This window comes from Saccostrea echinata, unplaced genomic scaffold (assembly GCF_033153115.1).
Source record: "Saccostrea echinata isolate AGI-Se365-2 ecotype Australia unplaced genomic scaffold, CSIRO_AGI_Sech_v1 ptg000033l, whole genome shotgun sequence".
NCBI classification, from domain to species: domain Eukaryota; kingdom Metazoa; phylum Mollusca; class Bivalvia; order Ostreida; family Ostreidae; genus Saccostrea; species Saccostrea echinata.
Window position 1 is genome coordinate 6,591,511 of NW_026889782.1, and position 24,951 is coordinate 6,616,461.

A 24,951-nucleotide genomic window follows, 5' to 3' on the forward strand; every position below is an offset into this window, starting at 1 on the left:
ATCGGCACAAGTGAAAAACAAAATTATTGTGAACGGCTTGTTACATAAATCAATTAAACGTATTCTTGGGTATATATAAAGTGCTGGGGGCAAGTCTGAATTTTATTTCTTAAGAAAATATTTCACGAGAAATTCAACTTACCCACATACAAGGGGTCATTTTCCACTCTTCATCGCAATTTATACAAAACGGAATAAATTACATACAATTCCCCAGCAAAATTCAGTTAGAGGACATATTTCTCTAGTAAATTCACACAGAATATCTTCAATTAATCCCTATTATTCACTTGTGCCAGTCTAATATATACACGATTTATAAATTCTCAGTCAGACTACAGACGCGTAAGGGGAGCGTTTCACATTTTTTTTGTAATTGTTTGAATACGTACATGTTAGACAAAAAAAAAGTAATAACGATATTACACTGCAAAAATCCACTATCAAAACAGCCTTAAAACAACAATCCAAACACATAAATTAAACATCAAAGTAAAAAAAATTCTACATGTGATGTGAAAGGAATGTAAAAGTTATGACACTTTCCCCGTCATGTCTGCTCAAATTTGCAGTGACTTGACGTCATATGCCATTATGACGTCATATCTAGGTAGTTCAGAGAAGTTACTGCGGCTGGTACACTGTGACATTCTTCGGACAGCCTTATCCTAGCCGCGGAACATGAACTTCATGACCTAACATCAGTCTATTAGGTGTGAAGCCAGTACTGGTGTGAGGAGTACTTCGATATGGCCCCGCAAGCAAGGAAAGGTGTTCGTCCCAGTCACCCCACTTCTGACACCAGTGTGGTGCTTCTGGCGTGGGTCCAAAGTGCACCATGAGTTCCGAGCTGCAAAGGAATCAAACAAACGTCCGACACTTAGAAACTTTTCACTCGGCAAACCTCGGCTGATTCCGTCACCTTCATCAAACCTCGGCTGTATGAGGAAGCTTGATATGCGTCTCCGCTTAACATTTGTGATACGGCTGCCGGTTTACCGCTTCGGAAAACATAACGTTCGTAATAAAAAAGTTCAAGATGGCGACTTTTCAGGAATGTATCGATTTTGCCCTTCAGAATTGTCCTTTATTTAGTAATTCTGATATTGTTTTGAAGGATAAGCAATTAGCCACATTAAGAGCATTGTTTGATGGACAAGATTGTGTATCTATACTTCCCACAGGGTATGGAAAAAGCATTATTTTTCAGCTGTTGCCGTGGTTTGCACAGCGCAAATTTCAAAAAGAGCGACCGATGATGGTTCTTGTGGTGTCCCCCTTAAACTCCCTTATGAAAGATCAAGTTTTAAATCTGAGAAAGAACGGAATAAGTGCTTGCTGTCTGAATATTTCTGGTTGGTGTAATTGATATTTATTGATATTATTGTTGTTGATAATATATATTATTCCGTTTAATAATAATATGATAAATGCCCTTACGAGGGTATCCAGTCAACTCGTACCCATTCCGACTCGTACCCAAAGAGTCAACTCGTACCCCAAACTGAAGTCATAAAATAAATAATGAAAATATTTCACTTTTTGATATATTTTCATAAAGATATCTGATTTATTATTCCAATTTAGTTACACTACTTATGTTTTATAAAATAATGACAATTTAAATAAAATTTGTTTGAAAAATTGAACTTGGCATAATAAAGATATAGATAGGGCCCAGATAGATTCTTTATTTCCAAATCAGGGCCCTTTATAGATTATTTCCAAATCAGGGCCCTTTCAGGCATCACAAACAACAAGCATGATTTATGCAATTACCACCAGCACAGACAAATTATTTGTATACTAAATAATCTATAGTACATATCTTTGTATATAGTATAACACTGTATATGTAAGTAACAGTTCTGGGTACGAGTTGACTCCTTGGGTACGACTCGGTTTGGGTACGAGTCGGTTTGGGTACGAGTTGACTGTAAATCCTTACGAGCCAGGCCTAAGACATAAACTGAGAACAGACATATCGAATTATGAAATACCGGTATTCAACCTTGAACTCTTCTGAAAAAAATGCATGTAAAAATCACTCATTAAATTGTGTCTCCTTAAGAGACTTTGTACTCAAAAGTTTTGGGGCTGTGTAAAGCAATTGATACAGCTACTTCTTCAATGAATTTATAAAGGAGGCCAGTTACGGTCAGCAAGATAATTGATTGGTAATAATTCAGTACAATGAGAAGCAATCATACTTATGCACGCCTCAACGTACACAAGGTAGTGTACAGTTACTCAAACAATGGTTATTTTCAAAATTAAACATACACCTGCTTCATAATTTCATTCAAGAAGTAACTGTATATTGCTTTATATACGATACCTCCAAAAATTTTATAATTAGAACAAAAAGGTGGGATAAAATAGCTAAAGCAAGCTTTTATGAATACCTTAAGCTTTATACCTAGATTTGTTGCACAATGGTATTTAACTTGCCAGTCAAAATTTTCCTGTGTTTTTGTAGAAACAAAACATTTAAATTATTTTTATGCCCCTGGATCGAAAGATCCCGGGGGTATATTGTTTTTGTCCTGTCTGTATGTTGTCAACTTAAACCTTGCCCATAACTTTTGATTGGTTGGAGCTATGACTTTCATATACCACATGTGTATTCCTTGTGACAAGACCTTTCTTTGAGTACCATCATATTTGACCTTTTGACCTTGACCTTGGAGTTTGACCCACTTTTGCAAAATTTTATGACTTTAACCTTGGCCATAACTTCTGAACAGTTGGTGCTTGGGGTTTCAAACTTCACCTGTGTATTCTTTGTGAGAAGGCCTTCCTTTGGATACCAACAACTTTGACCTTTTGACCTTAGAGTTTGACCTACTTTTGAAAAACTTTAACCTTGGTCATAACTTTTGAATGGTTGGTGCTAGGGCTTTCATATTTCACATATGTAATCCTTGTGACAAGGCCTTCCTTTGGATACCAACAACTTTGACCTTGACCTTGACGTTTTACTTACTTTTAAAAAACTTTAACCTTCACCATAACTTTTGAACAGTTGCAGCTAGGGCTTTCAAATTTCAGAGGTATATTCCTCGAGACAAGACCTTCCTTTGGGTATCAACAATTACATTTGTTATCTTTTGGCTTGGATTTTGACTTGCATTTGAGAAACTTTAACCTTTGCCATAAGCTGCCATATGAGGGCATCACTGTTTCACAAACACATCTTGTTTTATTCTGCAAGTATTTATGATGTAGAAAAAATATTATCTTTTGCAAAAGTATAACATAGGGGCAAGTTTAAAGTTGCAAATGCTACACAACTTATTTGACAATTCTCGATCAATAGCCCAAGATAAGGGTAAGGGTATTGACAAAATTTATAAGGTTTACACTAATTTCCAGAATTGTGTTTTTCTAACCGGGTGTGTCAATAATCAAGACACACATATATAAAGATGCTAAACATTAAAAAAACTGGAGAAGGTTTTCTATGAGCTATACTTATGGTACATGTATTTCAGTGCATGTTTTCTTCTTAATGAAAATTGCTTATAGACTGTTTAAATTTTCAATCGGACTATTGACTAGTATTATAATAATTAAAAACAGGGATTTTCCACTCCATTTTGGGAATGGGGCCCTGGCTCCGGGGTCATAAAACTTAGACAAGCTCACTTTTGAACTCGGTCTCACTTTTTCACTATATATTCCTTTTGTAAAAGTGAGACTGAGATAAAAAGTGAGCTCGTCTAAGTTTTATGGCCCCGGAGCCAGGTCCCTGGAATTGGGAATTAAACATGTTATCTTTTATTGGGAAAATTTATTGCAAGATGTTTTTCAAGAAATAAACACTTTTGATGAATAAATTTGATGTTTTACTTAATAATTCTTAACTGTTAATCAGAGAATAGATAAATTAAGATAAAGTTTTAGCCAAGTTTCCTAACATTTTGTTCATTTTATTCAGCTTTCCAAACCTGGCCATGTTTTTCTTTTTATCAGAACTTTGATCAAGTTAACTGTGTTGGTTCATTTTTGGGCAAAAGGGAGGGATTTTGCAATTGGGAATGGGGCACATATTCGGCCCTATACACCTGTAAACGGGGCAGTGGAAAATCCCTGAAACATTCCACTTTTTGACAATGATACTCATAATTCAGAGAATGAACAGTCCCAACTTTTTAAATGGTTCTGGTGTATATGGACTGTAGGTACACAAGGTGCTACGTTTCATGAGAAAAGTGCAGATGATGCAAGTGATGATGATGATGATGAACCCAATACTGTAGAGTGTGATGTACCAATAGAACAATTAGAGAAGGGAGAGTTTAACTTAATATACTCTCACCCTGAAGCTTTCCTGAAAACCAGATTTTCAAAACTTCTTAGGTCAAAGAAATATCAAGAGCTAATCTGTGCGATAGTTATCGATGAAGTTCATATGGTTTCAGAATGGTAAGTTCAGAAGTTAAGATATCTCTTAATTTTTTTCCTCTTGTAATACCTGTCGCCCGCATGGCGCAGTGGTTAGAGCGTCTGCTCTAGAGTTGCGAAGTAAGGAGTTGATCCTTACGTCGCGGGTTCGAATCCCACTGTGCGACGTGGAGACCGGTCCTTCGGATGAGACCGTATAAACCTAGGTCCCGTGTCGCAGTAGGTGCTGGCACGAAAAAGATCCCTCACTGCTCAATGGCCGTAAGTGCCGAGTATAGGACAAAATTTGCAGCTCTCCACCGGCAAGTGGTGGCATCTCCATATGAGTGAAAAATTCTCGAGAAGGATGTTAAATAACATACAATCAATCAATCAATCTTATAATACCTACAGTAAAACACACTTATAGCCAACATGCTTATAATGAATTGACATTTATAACCGAGTAAATTTCATTCCCTGTGACTTTAAAATATGTTATGAACTTAAAACTTAACAGATAAAATGAATTACGGTTATAACTAAGCAAAATCATCCATCCTTGGCACTTTGTTATAAGCGTGTTTTACTGCAGTAGTGTACTCTGACTATGTACGAGGGTTCGATTCCCTCCCTAGGCAAAACAAAACAAAAAAAAGCTGGTGCAAAGTGGGTAGATCGCCTAGTGGCCCCGCATAGTCAGAAGTATACATTTTTTAATGTCATGTACAATATAACCTTTTGATATTTGCAGGGGGGCAGAGTTTCGTCCTGCTTTTTTGAGGCTAGGAGATTTGGTTTGTACATTTGACAAGGCTTTTCATTTGCTACTGACTGCAACTGCTACTCCAAAATCTATCGAGACACTTACAAAACAAATGAATCTTAAAACTCCAGTTGTGATAAGTGAGAATGTAGATAGGCCCAACATTTTCTTAGAAATCAAACAAAGATTGCCAAACATCAACAAATTGAAAAGTATGACGACTTGATAAAACCGATTGCCTTAGAACTGAAAGAAAAAAAAACATTCTTTTCCTTTGACTATCATGTATGTAGAAAACCTAGAATCTATGGGATATTTTTTTCAATACTTATCATTTGAACTCAAAGAGAATGGTTATGATGGAGAAAATATTCCAGAAAACAGAATATTTGCCCAGTATCACAAGGATTATCCAGAGTCCATGAAAACAATAATAATTCAAGAACTTACAAAGCAAGACCCAAAGTTACGTTTGGTTCTTGCAACTGTGGCCCTTGGTATGGGAGTAAATGCCCCAAGTGTTGAGAGAATTATCCATTGTAGACCACCCACTTCAATGGAGAAATACCTGCAGGAAATTGGAAGGGCAGGACGTTTGGGGCAACCATCCAATGCAGTTATGTTCTTTAACAATAATGATATAGCAAAAAACCGCAAAGGCATGACAGAGGAAATGAAAAAATACTGCACTACAAAAACCTGTTTAAGGCTCATGCTTGTTAACCACTTTGGTTTTGACCACTTTGTTTTCTCCGACAGTAAAGAAAAGTGCTGTTCAAATTGTAAAGCCACTCTCTAGAATTTATTTAATTTATACAAGATTAACACGAAGTAGTTTTAAAAGAGTCAAATATTATTTGTTTGAAGAAGAAAAAAATCAAGTACGAATTGATGCCATCTCATATACCCGACTTAAATGTTACCCTTTTAATTGGGGGTACCAAGTACTGGTACATGTATTTCATAATAACTGTATGAAAAGCTTTTATGTACATGAATATCATATTATCACAAGAATACTGTAATATATCTTTCATACATGAAATTCCTATGAAACAGCACTGAATTATCAAACCACTATATAACTACTGAATTTATAACCCATGACCTACACTATGCTTTGTCTTACTGTAAACATGGTAAAAGGTAACTATGTATTTCATATATTGTATGAAAAGCTTCTATGTACATGAGTATCATATTATGATATCACAAAAATACTGTAATATAAATCTCTCTTTCATATATGAAATTCCTATGAACGACTGTAGCTTCTACTGACATCTTTGTTTTATAACCCATGACCACACTTTGTCTTATTGTAAAGTTAACTATGTCATAAACATAACATGTTGCAACTTGATAAGTGTCTTTGTCTTACATATTATAAATGTATATGAATGTACTTTATAACCAACTGTTTATCAATCACTTTCTGTTGTTTTCATGCAATCATGTGACTGCATGATGCATTCCAACACTGTGTTTTTCTGAATCCATGTCATCCCTCTCTGAAACGTTTAATGTTTTTGTGCAATCGCAACTGCATGATACTTTTCGAATCACAACACTTTGGTTTTCTGAATCCATGACACCCCTCTCTGAAACGGTTACAGTTAAATTTGTACACTCACGTGACTGCATCATCCGACTTTCTGGATAACAACACTGGTTTTCTGAATCCATATCACCCCTCTCTGAAACTGATGACTTAGTAAACAGTCTATATGACAGTTATAATAATACATATGTATAATAATTAAATTTTTTGAAATTATATTACATCTTCATCACTGCTTTCATTCAAGTCTTCTGGAATAGTAATTCCTCGTTGTAACCTCCCCACTGTTGACATAACTTTGGAAGTAAAGAGTGGCCTTTCAATGTCTAATGGGGAACATTTAATGTTTGGAAAATGTGTAAGTTTACGATTTGGATTTTGAATCCACCACTTTAGGGGCATTATTTCAGTTAAGAGCTCCTTGACGTCACCCTCAAATGACTTTTTCTGATGGCGTGTCTTCTTCGCTTTAACACACAACATTCTATCGACATTGTCCACAATGCTTTGAATAACAGGGGCTGCTTTAGAGACAGTCACAATTGCCCTTTCAGTTTTATTTGAACCCAGACCTCTAATTAGATCTTTTAAAACTAGCACTTCATTTTCCTTTTGAAGATCTGTGGCTTTGTTTGACCCCCTTTTTCCTTTAAGGTTAACAAAGGAACCCGCTCTTACTTTCATGGCCATTTTTTCTGAAAGCAAAATTTCAGTCTTTAAAATGTAGTCAATGCACTCTTCCATGTACTTGGATAGACAAGAGTGTCCAAAAAAGACAGGAATGCAAAATTTCATATGCACATTATTTCGGTAAATGTCTCCTTCCTTGATGGCATCTTTCATACTTATGATTAAGAAGTACCACTGAAGAAACTGATGAACATAATTGTAAAGATCATCTTCCTGTGTAACTAAAGAAATTTCTATAAGATAATTTCCTGTGGTAGTTGGAATCATCACACATGTGCCTCGCTTTGCCTCCATCACTCCAACATTAATAATAAAACGAGCACTTCCAATGTACAACTCGAACTGTAGCTTGCTTCCATCAATTGTACCGTTTACCACAAAATTAGAACCATTCACTTTAATGTTCAGTTTTACCAAGGGCTCCTGAAAAGAATGTGACACTTTTCAATAAATGCATATAAGTATTTAGTATAGAAATTCATCTTCTTGTGCTATTTTATCACCTACCAATATATCAATTATTGCGCTGGGAAATGTAACTTTACAAAGATGAAAAACATGCAATTAAAGAAAAAAAAACTTCTACACTATGTATACTACATGTATTGTCTCTATTCATAGAAATATCTGATACATCTATTTACCTCTTTGGGAAAAATGTATACTAGATCCTCCATCACTTCCCCCATAATTGTCTGAAATATTCTGTCCTTGTGCTTGTTGTGCATCATCTTCATATTGTCCTTACAGAGAGGGTGTTCTGGTTCATCATCCATGGTTTCCATGTTGAACTTGTTCATCACATAGGAAAGGAAGTATGCACACCCAACTGTTAGAACAAAATCTTCGTGTGCCTAAAAAAGTTTTAAATGTCTACAGTCTATATATTCATCTCTTGTAATTGAATAAAACACATATATTAACAGGGTACACTTACACCAGAACTTCAATAATGTACAGTCTCTAGAATTTATTTTTAAGTGGTATATTTTTAAAATCTCAAATGATATTACAAAAAGAAACTACTACATGTAATTTAAAGAATTACAAGTTTAATAATGAGTGCTGCATACCTCAAAGCGACCTTTGACTTTCCCATTGACATTGCTTCGCTCAATGACTAACTTCAAACTGTACAGAGTGCCTTTGTCTCTACCACTTAATTTGTAGAAGCGCTTGTATAGTTTCTACAGGGAAAAAAGTGAAAGCCATTACGTCAGGTACATATATTATATGTACCGTAGTTATCTTTTACTTAAGAAATAATGCATCGGTTTTTTTAAACATCTATTGTTGATATACCATTACAGGTTGGTCACAAATAAAATCTCAAAGTCCCAAGGGTAGATTTGATCATTTACCAACCCATATTTATATCCCAATACATGATTTCAAATAGTACATGTTCTTTATTATATTTACACTTGTGACTGATTTTTAATATATATTTACATGGATTATAATCTTCATCACATGTTATAAAATGGCACAAGTTTGATCAAATGAACATGATTGACATCACTGAGAAATTATGTTAAACATTTATTACTTAGGAATTTGTAATTATACGATGATAGATATGGGTTGCTCAAATGGTGTAACATGAAAGAGAATATTTGCATTTGTAAATATTTATCATTGTTCTTTAATATTTTGTCTCATAATTTTTTCCTTTAAAATTAAGCCCTACGCCCCTACCTCTAAAAGATCTTGCAGTGTATGAAACATTTCAACTATGATCGGTTCCAAATGTTCTAGCCGATCTGTTGGTGTAAGAGCTCCATCTTGAATAGCCTTTGCACCTTGCAACCTCACACGGGTCAACTGGTCTCCGCCAACTGGAACCTTAAGCCTCTCTAGGTCACATGCTGCAATTTAATAGATCAGGATTATAATTATCAAAAATGTTTCAGATGCTTTAGTTTGAGTCAGATAAATGTTATATGACTCACCTCGTCCACTTTTAGTGTACCACTGTAATATCTGTGCTTCATATGCCTTCATGATGTGGACACAGTCTGAGTAGCTGGCTTCATTCTTCATTAATACAGGCAGCCAATATACCTCAGACTTTTCTGACATTGTGTCTGCCAATGGATGCGGAATGTGGTCGGGGAGAACCGATTTCAACCAATCAAATTTTGGAAAGTACTTCAACATGATCCTGCCCAGCAAAACTTTTAACGAGTCTTTGTACAAAGTATCTTCAGTAGTCGAAGGAACAAAGTTTTTCCAATTAACACTATTAATGTCTCCAATACTGGAAGTGTCATCTAAATTTTCAGTACTGATTCTGTCAAAGATGAAGTCCAAAGCAAAGAAATGACAATCTCTATTTTTGTTGTCCATTCTGATATCATTTGTCCTTAAATATACATCCAAATTATCCCCATTAATTTTTCCATCCTTTCCTAGACTCACTTTTTCCATGATTTGGAAGTCAGAAAAGTCAGAGAAGTCTTTCATCAAATTCCTCTTCGTCTCATGTGACAAGGTGATATGAACTTTGTGCAACCTCTCCAACAGCTACAAAATGTTAAAAAAAATATTTAGAAGATATTTTTACAATTATAATTTTGTCACCAATTTCACTCAGATGGCTAGTGCAATAATTGGGGGCTTTAGTTAAGCAATAGTCAGGTAATTGTGAAATAATATTTCTAATGTTGGTTTAACTTAAAAAGAATATTAAAGAGTGCTTATCTCCAGTTACTTGTTTAAGCTATGACACCAAATGAACATATGAAGAAAATGGTCATTTTTTAACTTTAATTAGAAATAAATATTACATATAGGCTTTCCTAACAAATGTAATGGGAGAGAATCAGAAGTGTCGAGACTGTAGCTCTAGTGGTTTGTACTTATAAAAAAGGAAGAGGAAGTAGCAGTTTAACTTTGCAACAGCAAAAAATAGAATGATCCTTGATTTAGTATCTTTTTGTGCCAAGATTGCAATCAGACTCAGTATTTTCCCTAAGAACTGGTTACTGGCCAAATTGACAGCTTCAATTGATAAAAATGATGCTTCAAAATAAAAATATAGAAATATATATATATTTAAAAAAGTCAAAATTAGATTGTTGTAAGGTCCACAGAGACTTGTCATAAACTTCAACCAAAAGCCTGTTACACATTGATCTCTAACCTTTTACTTTGAAAAAAGGGATAACACTGCAGACTAAAACTGTACAAGGAGTAGCCTTTTAAAAGAATTTTACAGAAATTTCTAATTTTAGTAAACTTAGACCCAAATACTGAATTCCCATCAGTTATGGACAGTTAACTTTATATTCAATATGTCTTTGTTATCTTCTTGTTATACTGTAACACTATGCTGAGGTAATAGTAGTTTAAAAATTAAAGAACAAGATACGGTTTCAATACAAATCTGGCCCTACATTTTTCTAAAATTTAGAAGTGATGTAAAAAATTAAAATTCATCCTTTCTGAATTATTGAAATTCCATGCAGTAAAAACATACAAATCATTTTTCCAATATGACCAATTGTGACGTCATGAACTTGTGCATTTTCCCGTATTTTCTTTTAAAGATGCAGAAGACATCAATTTTCAGTGGAAATTTCTTTCAGAAAACATACAGCGCATGCATCGCCCACAAAGATTTTGAGATAGGTAATTTTTCAAAGCATTTTACACAATATATCTAAAAATTGAAGTGTGCGAGGGCTGCGGACAATATTTTCTAAAGGAAAATAAGCACAGAAATGAGTCATTTTGAGGCTTTTCTGCATAAAACTAAGAAATATACCAAATTAATGACCTCATATTTCCAGAATGGCCCTCCTACATGCAATATTCTTTAATGATTTATCGTATTCATCTACCCAACTCATGTTATAGCCAAATTCATAACTTTTTAAGAACATAAGAGTTTTAAGGAATAATAAAGCCCAAACCGTACCTTCTTCTTTCAGACTGATTAAAAAAACTTTCAAGATGTACCCATTACGTTGAAGATGCAATCTATATTAATATTGGTATCTTTAAACATTTACTGTCAATTAAAAAGTATTGGACACTTTTTCTCCTTCCTGTAAACTTACACTTATTTTGGAATGATAGGATGAGTCTTGGCATATCTGAACTGTAAGGATGAAAGCTTTCCATCTGAAAGTTACAAAAAACAAAACAAAAAATTAAAACAAAAGAAAAATATTAAAATAAATTGTTCATTTCAAGAAATTTTCCACAAAATGTTAGTAAAAATAATAATGAATATAATCGTTAAAACATTAATGAATATAATCATTAAAACATTAATCAAGTGCAAATCAAAAACCTTTCAGATTTTAATGATGTATGAAAGAATAGCATCTGCATGTCATTCCTTTTCTTTTTTGTTGGTGTTTGGGACTATCAAATCACTTCAACATATCCATAGTATTTGAGATATTGGTGTTCCAGATACCGGAGTTCAACTGTACATGTACTTAAGGTCATGGAAGTCCTTTTATTTTTTCTATTTTTATCTAAAGATACTAAGTTTTACACTTTTGAAAGTTTAATTCCAAGATATTTCAGTAATTAAATCTATGATACTTTCATTTTTTATATAGCAATTTCTGTCACATGAACAATTTGGAAGTCCATGTAGTAAAAAAGTGACTCCCATCAAGCCACGAACCCCGTTTTCACTTAGATCCGACACTAATTTAGTGTTTCGGCGGTGTGATAACAGGCCAAGCAATAAATAGATATTCTATACTAATTATAATTAGTTATATAAGTCCGCCATCATCAGGAATCCACTTATATATATAAATATTGTATATTCATTTTATTTGTTTTATTATATACCGGTATGTTCTTTTTAAATAGTAGAACCGGTAAGGGAATTTCCCAAGGTCACGTAATGTTTAAATAATAAACACAGATGAAAGTTGTTTGTGTAAATAAATATGCAAGAAAGCGATAATTTGTTAACTGTCTCTGACTGAGATATGTCAGTAAATGATATGGTTGATTACATTGTAATTGACCAGTAAGTGAGGCTTTACTAACTTTTATTAAAGTTTTGAACTTGTTAGGAGATCTCCTAAACTCCTGTGTTTTTTATATGCAATAATTGGTTTGTCTTTGAATATATCTTTGAGTTCGGGCTCTCTTGATAGAGTGTGCCAGTATTTTAGCAATTTCTTTTTGATATTGCTAATGGCTGGGTTGTATTTTGTAACCATGACCAATGGTATATCAGAATTACTGTTAACTTTCTTTTTTTGAATTAAATGGTCTCTTTTGTAATTTTCTAGAACATTGTTCATTGAACTGTTAATCTCATTTTCATTATATCCTCTTTTCAACAGAGAAAATTTGAACTTCTCGATCGCATTGTGAAAAATATTAGAATCGCTAGTATTGCGTAAATGACGAATGATTTCGCCTTTAATAATTCCCCTGAAAACAGAAGGGCTATGTGCACTATTGCGTTCCAGATACTGGAAAGTATTAGTAGGTTTTATGAAAGTTTTGACATCAAGAATTCCTTCTAATTCAAACCTTTCTCCCTTAAATAGGGTGATGTCAAGGAAGTTCATTTCTTTGTCAGAAATTTCATATGTGAATTTTAAAAGAGGATGATGTGAATTTGCTATTTGGAAAAATTGATGAATTTCATCCATTTCCCCATGATAGATTATAAATCCATCATCTCGATATCGACCGTGATAAACAATATTATGTTGAAATGGAAATTTGTTTAGAATTTCCGAAGTGACTTCATACATTCTGATATCGCACACTTCAGGACTGCATTTTGAGCCCATTGCGCAGCCTATAATTTGTTTATATTTCTTAGAATTAAATTCAAAGACATTATTTTCTAATATTGTTTGTAACAACCACAGAAGATCATCTGTAGGTGGCGAAGGAATTTTAAATTCTCCTTTGTTGAATTTAGAGTATGCTTCACTGACAGCTGTGAGTAATTCGTTGAACTGCATATTTGTATACAGGGATGTTACATCATAACTGACCATTATGCATTCTGCTTGCGGTCTAAGTTTTTCTATTTTTATTATGAAATCAGAGCTATCTCTGATGTAAGTGGATTGTGTTTTGACTATTGGTATTAGGAAGTAATCAACATATTGGCTGATTCGTTCCGTCGCCGACCCGCATTGCGAGATAATAGGTCGTGCCGGGCAAATGATTTCTTGATTGTAGTGGCCCTGTTCTTTGATAAGATCAAACATCGTCTGATCTAATTTGTGAAGTTTAGGTAGTAAGTATAATCTACCTATTCGTGGATACGTAATATTCATTAAAAATCTATATGTAACTTTATCTAGATACCCATTTGCCTTAAGTTCATTGATTTTATTTTCAATATTCCTTTGGAGCAATGATAAATCAAAATCGTCAATTATTTCGTAATATTTAGTGTTCAATTGGCGATCGCCCTCCTTAATATAATCGTGTTTGTTCATAACAACACATATGTTGTTTTTGTCTGCCTTTTTAATTACAATATCGTGGCGATATCGTAACTGGTTAAGTGCTCTTCTCTCAAGTTGAGATAAATTATCAGAGCATTTTTTTATCTGAATTGAGGAAAGTTCAAGTTTGGTCTTATCAATGTAGGTTTCAAGTGCACCAATCATCTTAGGTGGTTCCTATCCACTCTTTGTGTAGAAAGGATGAATCTCATCGTTATTAGTCTTGAAATTGAACTTACATCTCATTTTACGTGCAAGTTCATCAAAATCTTTGAGTAAGTCGTTTTTTGCGACTTTTGTCGAAGGTGTTGGGATGAATTTCAGCCCTTTTGCTAACAATAAGTATTCACTATCTGTTAACTTGTTTTTGGTCAGATTGAATACATGTTCTCTTGCATAAAGAACATTGGAGTAGAACTTTCTATTTTTGCGGGCTTTGTATTTCATTGCCCTAATAGATCGTTTTCTTCTTTTGATGTTTCGATCGAAACGACGTGCCATTCTGTTGGCTGTGTATGTGAAAATGTGAGCAAACCTTCGCACGTGGTAAAAAATGCCGCTAGCGCATGCGTACAAATCCTGTATGTTATTATTGAATAATCCAGACGTAATCATGTTTGAACTAACCAATTAGAAAATTAGAAATACAATTTCCTTACCAAAAGGCATATCAATAAGATAGCAAAATTCCAAAGGAAATGAATATTTTATTCATTGATCATTCACAGAACATAATTTGTCACAGCATGTAATCAATAGCGAATGATACTTTAAAGAAATGACTAATTCCCATAGGGATAAGTTCGTTAGAGTTAAGAGTGATACACTCAAATATAATAATCGGACAATAGAGTCACTTTAGTATAGCGAATCAGTTCAGTTGCGCATGAGTGATACACTCAAGTTTTTATAACTGGACATTAAAGTCACTTAGTAAGGTGAAAATTTTCGCCCTTTATGTCCTTTGCCTTTGCCTCCTCTATATGAGGTACCGGTAGTGGATTTGTTTTTTCCAGCCGCCTGTTTAGGTTTGGTTCTTATTGCTGTGCAAAATTGCAACAGTTCCTTATCAAATTTTTCCTTGCTGGCATTCATACGGGTATTGAGCTCGTTTCGGGCTAATCCTGAGGTGGAAGTGGCTGTTCCGATTTTTTGGAGAGCCTCATGTCTGATTTCTTTTAATTGATTATTAGTTTCTTCAATTTTATCCTCCAAGAATTTGATGGATTCTTGCATAAATTCCCTTTTCAAAGAATCAGCCTTTTCCTTCCAAAGAGATTGGAACAAAATGTCAATGTCCTTATCTCCAAGATTGGGATTGCAGCTGATATTCCATTTCATGAATGGTGGCAACGTATTATTTTTCATTGAAAAATAAATTCCCTCCCGGGCACAGGCCAGTTGGTGTCGTGTTCCCAGTTTTTCAGTGAAATTATCACAGGCAATGGACACAGTAGTAGAGAAATTGTCCGATTTGACATCGGGTGAATCAAAATCTGTTAGATTCAATCCATAATCGAACTGGTCTTCAAGTTCATTTTGCATTTTTGCAAATTGTTCTTGATTACTAGGTAAATCGTCAACATCCATTTTGATGTTTTGTTTTTTAGAGAGTGACAATCTGTTCATGATGAAATCAGAGTGATAATGACCAACTTTTGGGTGGTCAGAACGGCAAAAGGGTGTGAATATCGAGTTCTTGCCGAAACAAATCAATTAGATTAGATCAAATGAAAGGAAGTTCGGATCGCAGACAAAGTCGGCGATTCACGAGCAGTTAGAGTCATTCGAACATTGTCCAGACGTAACATGTAGTAAAAAAGTGACTCCCATCAAGCCACGAACCCCGTTTTCACTTAGATCCGACACTAATTTAGTGTTTCGGCGGTGTGATAACAGGCCAAGCAATAAATAGATATTCTATACTAATTATAATTAGTTATATAAGTCCGCCATCATCAGGAATCCACTTATATATATCAATATTGTATATTCATTTTATTTGTTTTATTATATACCGGTATGTTCTTTTTAAATAGTAGAACCGGTAAGGGAATTTCCCAAGGTCACGTAATGTTTAAATAATAAACACAGATGAAAGTTGTTTGTGTAAATGAATATGCAAGAAAGCGATAATTTAACTGTCTCTGACTGAGATATGTCAGTAAATGATATGGTTGATTACATTGTAATTGACCAGCAAGTGAGGCTTTACTAACTTTTATTAAAGTTTAGAACTTGTTAGGAGATCTCCTAAACTCCTGTGTTTTTTATATGCAATAATTGGTTTGTCTTTGAATATATCTTTGAGTTCGGGCTCTCTTGATAGAGTGTGCCAGTATTTTAGCAATTTCTTTTTGATATTGCTAATGGCTGGGTTGTATTTTGTAACCATGACCAATGGTATATCAGAATTACTGTTAACTTTCTTTTTTTGATTTAAATGGTCTCTTTTGTAGTTTTCTAGAACATTGTTCATTGAACTGTTAATCTCATTTTCATTATATCCTCTTTTCAACAGAGAAAATTTGAACTTCTCGATCGCATTGTGAAAAATATTAGAATCGCTAGTATTGCGTAAATGACGAATGATTTCGCCTTTAATAATTCCCTTGAAAACAGAAGGGCTATGTGCACTATTGCGTTCCAGATACTGGAAAGTATTAGTAGGTTTTATGAAAGTTTTGACATCAAGAATTCCTTCTAATTCAAACCTTTCTCCCTTAAATAGGGTGATGTCAAGGAAGTTCATTTCTTTGTCAGAAATTTCATATGTGAATTTTAAAAGAGGATGATGTGAATTTGCTATTTGGAAAAATTGATGAATTTCATCCATTTCCCCATGATAGATTATAAATCCATCATCTCGATATCGACCGTGATAAACAATATTATGTTGAAATGGAAATTTGTTAAGAATTTCCGAAGTGACTTCATACATTCTGATATCGCACACTTCAGGACTGCATTTTGAGCCCATTGCGCAGCCTATAATTTGTTTATATTTCTTAGAATTAAATTCAAAGACATTATTTTCTAATATTGTTTGTAACAACCACAGAAGATCATCTGTAGGTGGCGAAGGAATTTTAAATTCTCCTTTGTTGAATTTAGAGTATGCTTCACTGACAGCTGTGAGTAATTCGTTGAACTGCATATTTGTATACAGGGATGTTACATCATAACTGACCATTATGCATTCTGCTTGCGGTCTAAGTTTTTCTATTTTTATTATGAAATCAGAGCTATCTCTGATGTAAGTGGATTGTGTTTTGACTATTGGTATTAGGAAGTAATCAACATATTGGCTGATTCGTTCCGTCGCCGACCCGCATTGCGAGATAATAGGTCGTGCCGGGCAAATGATTTCTTGATTGTAGTGGCCCTGTTCTTTGATAAGATCAAACATCGTCTGATCTAATTTGTGAAGTTTAGGTAGTAAGTATAATCTACCTATTCGTGGATACGTAATATCCATTAAAAATCTATATGTAACTTTATCTAGATACCCATTTGCCTTAAGTTCATTGATTTTATTTTCAATATTCCTTTGGAGCAATGATAAATCAAAATCGTCAATTATTTCGTAATATTTAGTGTTCAATTGGCGATCGCCCTCCTTAATATAATCGTGTTTGTTCATAACAACACATATGTTGTTTTTGTCTGCCTTTTTAATTACAATATCGTGGCGATATCGTAACTGGTTAAGTGCTCTTCTCTCAAGTTGAGATAAATTATCAGAGCATTTTTTTATCTGAATTGAGGAAAGTTCAAGTTTGGTCTTATCGATGTAGGTTTCAAGTGCACCAATCATCTTAGGTGGTTCCTATCCACTCTTTGTGTAGAAAGGATGAATCTCATCGTTATTAGTCTTGAAATTGAACTTACATCTCATTTTACGTGCAAGTTCATCAAAATCTTTGAGTAAGTCGTTTTTTGCGACTTTTGTCGAAGGTGTTGGGATGAATTTCAGCCCTTTTGCTAATAATAAGTATTCACTATCTGTTAACTTGTTTTTGGTCAGATTGAATACATGTTCTCTTGCATAAAGAACATTGGAGTAGAACTTTCTATTTTTGCGGGCTTTGTATTTCATTGCCCTAATAGATCGTTTTCTTCTTTTGATGTTTCGATCGAAACGACGTGCCATTCTGTTGGCTGTGTATGTGAAAATGTGAGCAAACCTTCGCACGTGGTAAAAAATGCCGCTAGCGCATGCGTACAAATCCTGTATGTTATTATTGAATAATCCAGACGTAATCATGTTTGAACTAACCAATTAGAAAATTAGAAATACAATTTCCTTACCAAAAGGCATATCAATAAGATAGCAAAATTCCAAAGGAAATGAATATTTTATTCATTGATCATTCACAGAACATAATTTGTCACAGTATGTAATCAATAGCGAATGATACTTTAAAGAAATGACTAATTCCCATAGGGATAAGTTCGTTAGAGTTAAGAGTGATACACTCAAATATAATAATCGGACAATAGAGTCACTTTAGTATAGCGAATCAGTTCAGTTGCGCATGAGTGATACACTCAAGTTTTTATAACTGGACATTAAAGTCACTTAGTAAGGTGAAAATTTTCGCCCTTTATGTCCTTTGCCTTTGCCTCCTCTATATGAGGTACCGGTAGTGGATTTGTTTTTTCCAGCCGCCTGTTTAGGTTTGGTTCTTATTGCTGTGCAAAATTGCAACAGTTCCTTATCAAATTTTTCCTTGCTGGCATTCATACGGGTATTGAGCTCGTTTCGGGCTAATCCTGAGGTGGAAGTGGCTGTTCCGATTTTTTGGAGAGCCTCATGTCTGATTTCTTTTAATTGATTATTAGTTTCTTCAATTTTATCCTCCAAGAATTTGATGGATTCTTGCATAAATTCCCTTTTCAAAGAATCAGCCTTTTCCTTCCAAAGAGATTGGAACAAAATGTCAATGTCCTTATCTCCAAGATTGGGATTGCAGCTGATATTCCATTTCATGAATGGTGGCAACGTATTATTTTTCATTGAAAAATAAATTCCCTCCCGGGCACAGGCCAGTTGGTGTCGTGTTCCCAGTTTTTCAGTGAAATTATCACAGGCAATGGACACAGTAGTAGAGAAATTGTCCGATTTGACATCGGGTGAATCAAAATCTGTTAGATTCAATCCATAATCGAACTGGTCTTCAAGTTCATTTTGCATTTTTGCAAATTGTTCTTGATTACTAGGTAAATCGTCAACATCCATTTTGATGTTTTGTTTTTTAGAGAGTGACAATCTGTTCATGATGAAATCAGAGTGATAATGACCAACTTTTGGGTGGTCAGAACGGCAAAAGGGTGTGAATATCGAGTTCTTGCCGAAACAAATCAATTAGATTAGATCAAATGAAAGGAAGTTCGGATCGCAGACAAAGTCGGCGATTCACGAGCAGTTAGAGTCATTCGGACATTGTCCAGACGTAACATGTAGTAAAAAAGTGACTCCCATCAAGCCACGAACCCCGTTTTCACTTAGATCCGACACTAATTTAGTGTTTCGGCGGTGTGATAACAGGCCAAGCAATAAATAGATATTCTATACTAATTATAATTAGTTATATAAGTCCGCCATCATCAGGAATCCACTTATATATATCAATATTGTATATTCATTTTATTTGTTTTATTATATACCGGTATGTTCTTTTTAAATAGTAGAACCGGTAAGGGAATTTCCCAAGGTCACGTAATGTTTAAATAATAAACACAGATGAAAGTTGTTTGTGTAAATAAATATGCAAGAAAGCGATAATTTGTTAACTGTCTCTGACTGAGATATGTCAGTAAATGATATGGTTGATTACATTGTAATTGACCAGCAAGTGAGGCTTTACTAACTTTTATTAAAGTTTAGAACTTGTTAGGAGATCTCCTAAACTCCTGTGTTTTTTATATGCAATAATTGGTTTGTCTTTGAATATATCTTTGAGTTCGGGCTCTCTTGATAGAGTGTGCCAGTATTTTAGCAATTTCTTTTTGATATTGCTAATGGCTGGGTTGTATTTTGTAACCATGACCAATGGTATATCAGAATTACTGTTAACTTTCTTTTTTTGAATTAAATGGTCTCTTTTGTAATTTTCTAGAACATTGTTCATTGAACTGTTAATCTCATTTTCATTATATCCTCTTTTCAACAGAGAAAATTTGAACTTCTCGATCGCATTGTGAAAAATATTAGAATCGCTAGTATTGCGTAAATGACGAATGATTTCGCCTTTAATAATTCCCCTGAAAACAGAAGGGCTATGTGCACTATTGCGTTCCAGATACTGGAAAGTATTAGTAGGTTTTATGAAAGTTTTGACATCAAGAATTCCTTCTAATTCAAACCTTTCTCCCTTAAATAGGGTGATGTCAAGGAAGTTCATTTCTTTGTCAGAAATTTCATATGTGAATTTTAAAAGAGGATGATGTGAATTTGCTATTTGGAAAAATTGATGAATTTCATCCATTTCCCCATGATAGATTATAAATCCATCATCTCGATATCGACCGTGATAAACAATATTATGTTGAAATGGAAATTTGTTTAGAATTTCCGAAGTGACTTCATACATTCTGATATCGCACACTTCAGGACTGCATTTTGAGCCCATTGCGCAGCCTATAATTTGTTTATATTTCTTAGAATTAAATTCAAAGACATTATTTTCTAATATTGTTTGTAACAACCACAGAAGATCATCTGTAGGTGGCGAAGGAATTTTAAATTCTCCTTTGTTGAATTTAGAGTATGCTTCACTGACAGCTGTGAGTAATTCGTTGAACTGCATATTTGTATACAGGGATGTTACATCATAACTGACCATTATGCATTCTGCTTGCGGTCTAAGTTTTTCTATTTTTATTATGAAATCAGAGCTATCTCTGATGTAAGTGGATTGTGTTTTGACTATTGGTATTAGGAAGTAATCAACATATTGGCTGATTCGTTCCGTCGCCGACCCGCATTGCGAGATAATAGGTCGTGCCGGGCAAATGATTTCTTGATTGTAGTGGCCCTGTTCTTTGATAAGATCAAACATCGTCTGATCTAATTTGTGAAGTTTAGGTAGTAAGTATAATCTACCTATTCGTGGATACGTAATATTCATTAAAAATCTATATGTAACTTTATCTAGATACCCATTTGCCTTAAGTTCATTGATTTTATTTTCAATATTCCTTTGGAGCAATGATAAATCAAAATCGTCAATTATTTCGTAATATTTAGTGTTCAATTGGCGATCGCCCTCCTTAATATAATCGTGTTTGTTCATAACAACACATATGTTGTTTTTGTCTGCCTTTTTAATTACAATATCGTGGCGATATCGTAACTGGTTAAGTGCTCTTCTCTCAAGTTGAGATAAATTATCAGAGCATTTTTTTATCTGAATTGAGGAAAGTTCAAGTTTGGTCTTATCAATGTAGGTTTCAAGTGCACCAATCATCTTAGGTGGTTCATATCCACTCTTTGTGTAGAAAGGATGAATCTCATCGTTATTAGTCTTGAAATTGAACTTACATCTCATTTTACGTGCAAGTTCATCAAAATCTTTGAGTAAGTCGTTTTTTGCGACTTTTGTCGAAGGTGTTGGGATGAATTTCAGCCCTTTTGCTAACAATAAGTATTCACTATCTGTTAACTTGTTTTTGGTCAGATTGAATACATGTTCTCTTGCATAAAGAACATTGGAGTAGAACTTTCTATTTTTGCGGGCTTTGTATTTCATTGCCCTAATAGATCGTTTTCTTCTTTTGATGTTTCGATCGAAACGACGTGCCATTCTGTTGGCTGTGTATGTGAAAATGTGAGCAAACCTTCGCACGTGGTAAAAAATGCCGCTAGCGCATGCGTACAAATCCTGTATGTTATTATTGAATAATCCAGACGTAATCATGTTTGAACTAACCAATTAGTAAATTAGAAATACAATTTCCTTACCAAAAGGCATATCAATAAGATAGCAAAATTCCAAAGGAAATGAATATTTTATTCATTGATCATTCACAGAACATAATTTGTCACAGTATGTAATCAATAGCGAATGATACTTTAAAGAAATGACTAATTCCCATAGGGATAAGTTCGTTAGAGTTAAGAGTGATACACTCAAATATAATAATCGGACAATAGAGTCACTTTAGTATAGCGAATCAGTTCAGTTGCGCATGAGTGATACACTCAAGTTTTTATAACTGGACATTAAAGTCACTTAGTAAGGTGAAAATTTTCGCCCTTTATGTCCTTTGCCTTTGCCTCCTCTATATGAGGTACCGGTAGTGGATTTGTTTTTTCCAGCCGCCTGTTTAGGTTTGGTTCTTATTGCTGTGCAAAATTGCAACAGTTCCTTATCAAATTTTTCCTTGCTGGCATTCATACGGGTATTGAGCTCGTTTCGGGCTAATCCTGAGGTGGAAGTGGCTGTTCCGATTTTTTGGAGAGCCTCATGTCTGATTTCTTTTAATTGATTATTAGTTTCTTCAATTTTATCCTCCAAGAATTTGATGGATTCTTGCATAAATTCCTTTTTCAAAGAATCAGCCTTTTCCTTCCAAAGAGATTGGAACAAAATGTCAATGTCCTTATCTCCAAGATTGGGATTGCAGCTGATATTCCATTTCATGAATGGTGGCAACGTATTATTTTTCATTGAAAAATAAATTCCCTCCCGGGCACAGGCCAGTTGGTGTCGTGTTCCCAGTTTTTCAGTGAAATTATCACAGGCAATGGACACAGTAGTAGAGAAATTGTCCGATTTGACATCGGGTGAATCAAAATCTGTTAGATTCAATCCATAATCGAACTGGTCTTCAAGTTCATTTTGCATTTTTGCAAATTGTTCTTGATTACTAGGTAAATCGTCAACATCCATTTTGATGTTTTGTTTTTTAGAGAGTGACAATCTGTTCATGATGAAATCAGAGTGATAATGACCAACTTTTGGGTGGTCAGAACGGCAAAAGGGTGTGAATATCGAGTTCTTGCCGAAACAAATCAATTAGATTAGATCAAATGAAAGGAAGTTCGGATCGCAGACAAAGTCGGCGATTCACGAGCAGTTAGAGTCATTCGGACATTGTCCAGACGTAACATGTAGTAAAAAAGTGACTCCCATCAAGCCACGAACCCCGTTTTCACTTAGATCCGACACTAATTTAGTGTTTCGGCGGTGTGATAACAGGCCAAGCAATAAATAGATATTCTATACTAATTATAATTAGTTATATAAGTCCGCCATCATCAGGAATCCACTTATATATATCAATATTGTATATTCATTTTATTTGTTTTATTATATACCGGTATGTTCTTTTTAAATAGTAGAACCGGTAAGGGAATTTCCCAAGGTCACGTAATGTTTAAATAATAAACACAGATGAAAGTTGTTTGTGTAAATAAATATGCAAGAAAGCGATAATTTGTTAACTGTCTCTGACTGAGATATGTCAGTAAATGATATGGTTGATTACATTGTAATTGACCAGCAAGTGAGGCTTTACTAACTTTTATTAAAGTTTAGAACTTGTTAGGAGATCTCCTAAACTCCTGTGTTTTTTATATGCAATAATTGGTTTGTCTTTGAATATATCTTTGAGTTCGGGCTCTCTTGATAGAGTGTGCCAGTATTTTAGCAATTTCTTTTTGATATTGCTAATGGCTGGGTTGTATTTTGTAACCATGACCAATGGTATATCAGAATTACTGTTAACTTTCTTTTTTTGAATTAAATGGTCTCTTTTGTAATTTTCTAGAACATTGTTCATTGAACTGTTAATCTCATTTTCATTATATCCTCTTTTCAACAGAGAAAATTTGAACTTCTCGATCGCATTGTGAAAAATATTAGAATCGCTAGTATTGCGTAAATGACGAATGATTTCGCCTTTAATAATTCCCCTGAAAACAGAAGGGCTATGTGCACTATTGCGTTCCAGATACTGGAAAGTATTAGTAGGTTTTATGAAAGTTTTGACATCAAGAATTCCTTCTAATTCAAACCTTTCTCCCTTAAATAGGGTGATGTCAAGGAAGTTCATTTCTTTGTCAGAAATTTCATATGTGAATTTTAAAAGAGGATGATGTGAATTTGCTATTTGGAAAAATTGATGAATTTCATCCATTTCCCCATGATAGATTATAAATCCATCATCTCGATATCGACCGCGATAAACAATATTATGTTGAAATGGAAATTTGTTTAGAATTTCCGAAGTGACTTCATACATTCTGATATCGCACACTTCAGGACTGCATTTTGAGCCCATTGCGCAGCCTATAATTTGTTTATATTTCTTAGAATTAAATTCAAAGACATTATTTTCTAATATTGTTTGTAACAACCACAGAAGATCATCTGTAGGTGGCGAAGGAATTTTAAATTCTCCTTTGTTGAATTTAGAGTATGCTTCACTGACAGCTGTGAGTAATTCGTTGAACTGCATATTTGTATACAGGGATGTTACATCATAACTGACCATTATGCATTCTGCTTGCGGTCTAAGTTTTTCTATTTTTATTATGAAATCAGAGCTATCTCTGATGTAAGTGGATTGTGTTTTGACTATTGGTATTAGGAAGTAATCAACATATTGGCTGATTCGTTCCGTCGCCGACCCGCATTGCGAGATAATAGGTCGTGCCGGGCAAATGATTTCTTGATTGTAGTGGCCCTGTTCTTTGATAAGATCAAACATCGTCTGATCTAATTTGTGAAGTTTAGGTAGTAAGTATAATCTACCTATTCGTGGATACGTAATATTCATTAAAAATCTATATGTAACTTTATCTAGATACCCATTTGCCTTAAGTTCATTGATTTTATTTTCAATATTCCTTTGGAGCAATGATAAATCAAAATCGTCAATTATTTCGTAATATTTAGTGTTCAATTGGCGATCGCCCTCCTTAATATAATCGTGTTTGTTCATAACAACACATATGTTGTTTTTGTCTGCCTTTTTAATTACAATATCGTGGCGATATCGTAACTGGTTAAGTGCTCTTCTCTCAAGTTGAGATAAATTATCAGAGCATTTTTTTATCTGAATTGAGGAAAGTTCAAGTTTGG

At 34.2% G+C, this 24,951-nt stretch overlaps 1 protein-coding gene and 1 pseudogene across 1 annotated transcript in view; one reads left to right on the forward strand and one right to left on the reverse strand.

The window, feature by feature from the left end:
• The first annotated feature begins 1,039 nt into the window (after positions 1-1,039).
• Positions 1,040-5,951, forward strand: LOC133198630 (uncharacterized; annotated as a pseudogene).
• Positions 5,952-5,992: 41 nt separating this feature from the next.
• The window catches only part of LOC133198962 (uncharacterized), a 35,771-nt gene continuing 16,812 nt past the window's right edge, over positions 5,993-24,951 (reverse strand). Inside the window, exons 2-7 of the mRNA XM_061334862.1 lie at positions 11,510-11,531; positions 9,356-9,929; positions 9,102-9,271; positions 8,477-8,590; positions 8,048-8,257; positions 5,993-7,826 (exon numbers count right to left, since the gene is read on the reverse strand). Of these exons, the coding sequence (XP_061190846.1) occupies positions 6,927-7,826; positions 8,048-8,257; positions 8,477-8,590; positions 9,102-9,271; positions 9,356-9,929; positions 11,510-11,531 (1,990 nt within the window). The 3' untranslated portion in view covers positions 5,993-6,926. The remainder of the gene's footprint in view (positions 7,827-8,047; positions 8,258-8,476; positions 8,591-9,101; positions 9,272-9,355; positions 9,930-11,509; positions 11,532-24,951) is intronic.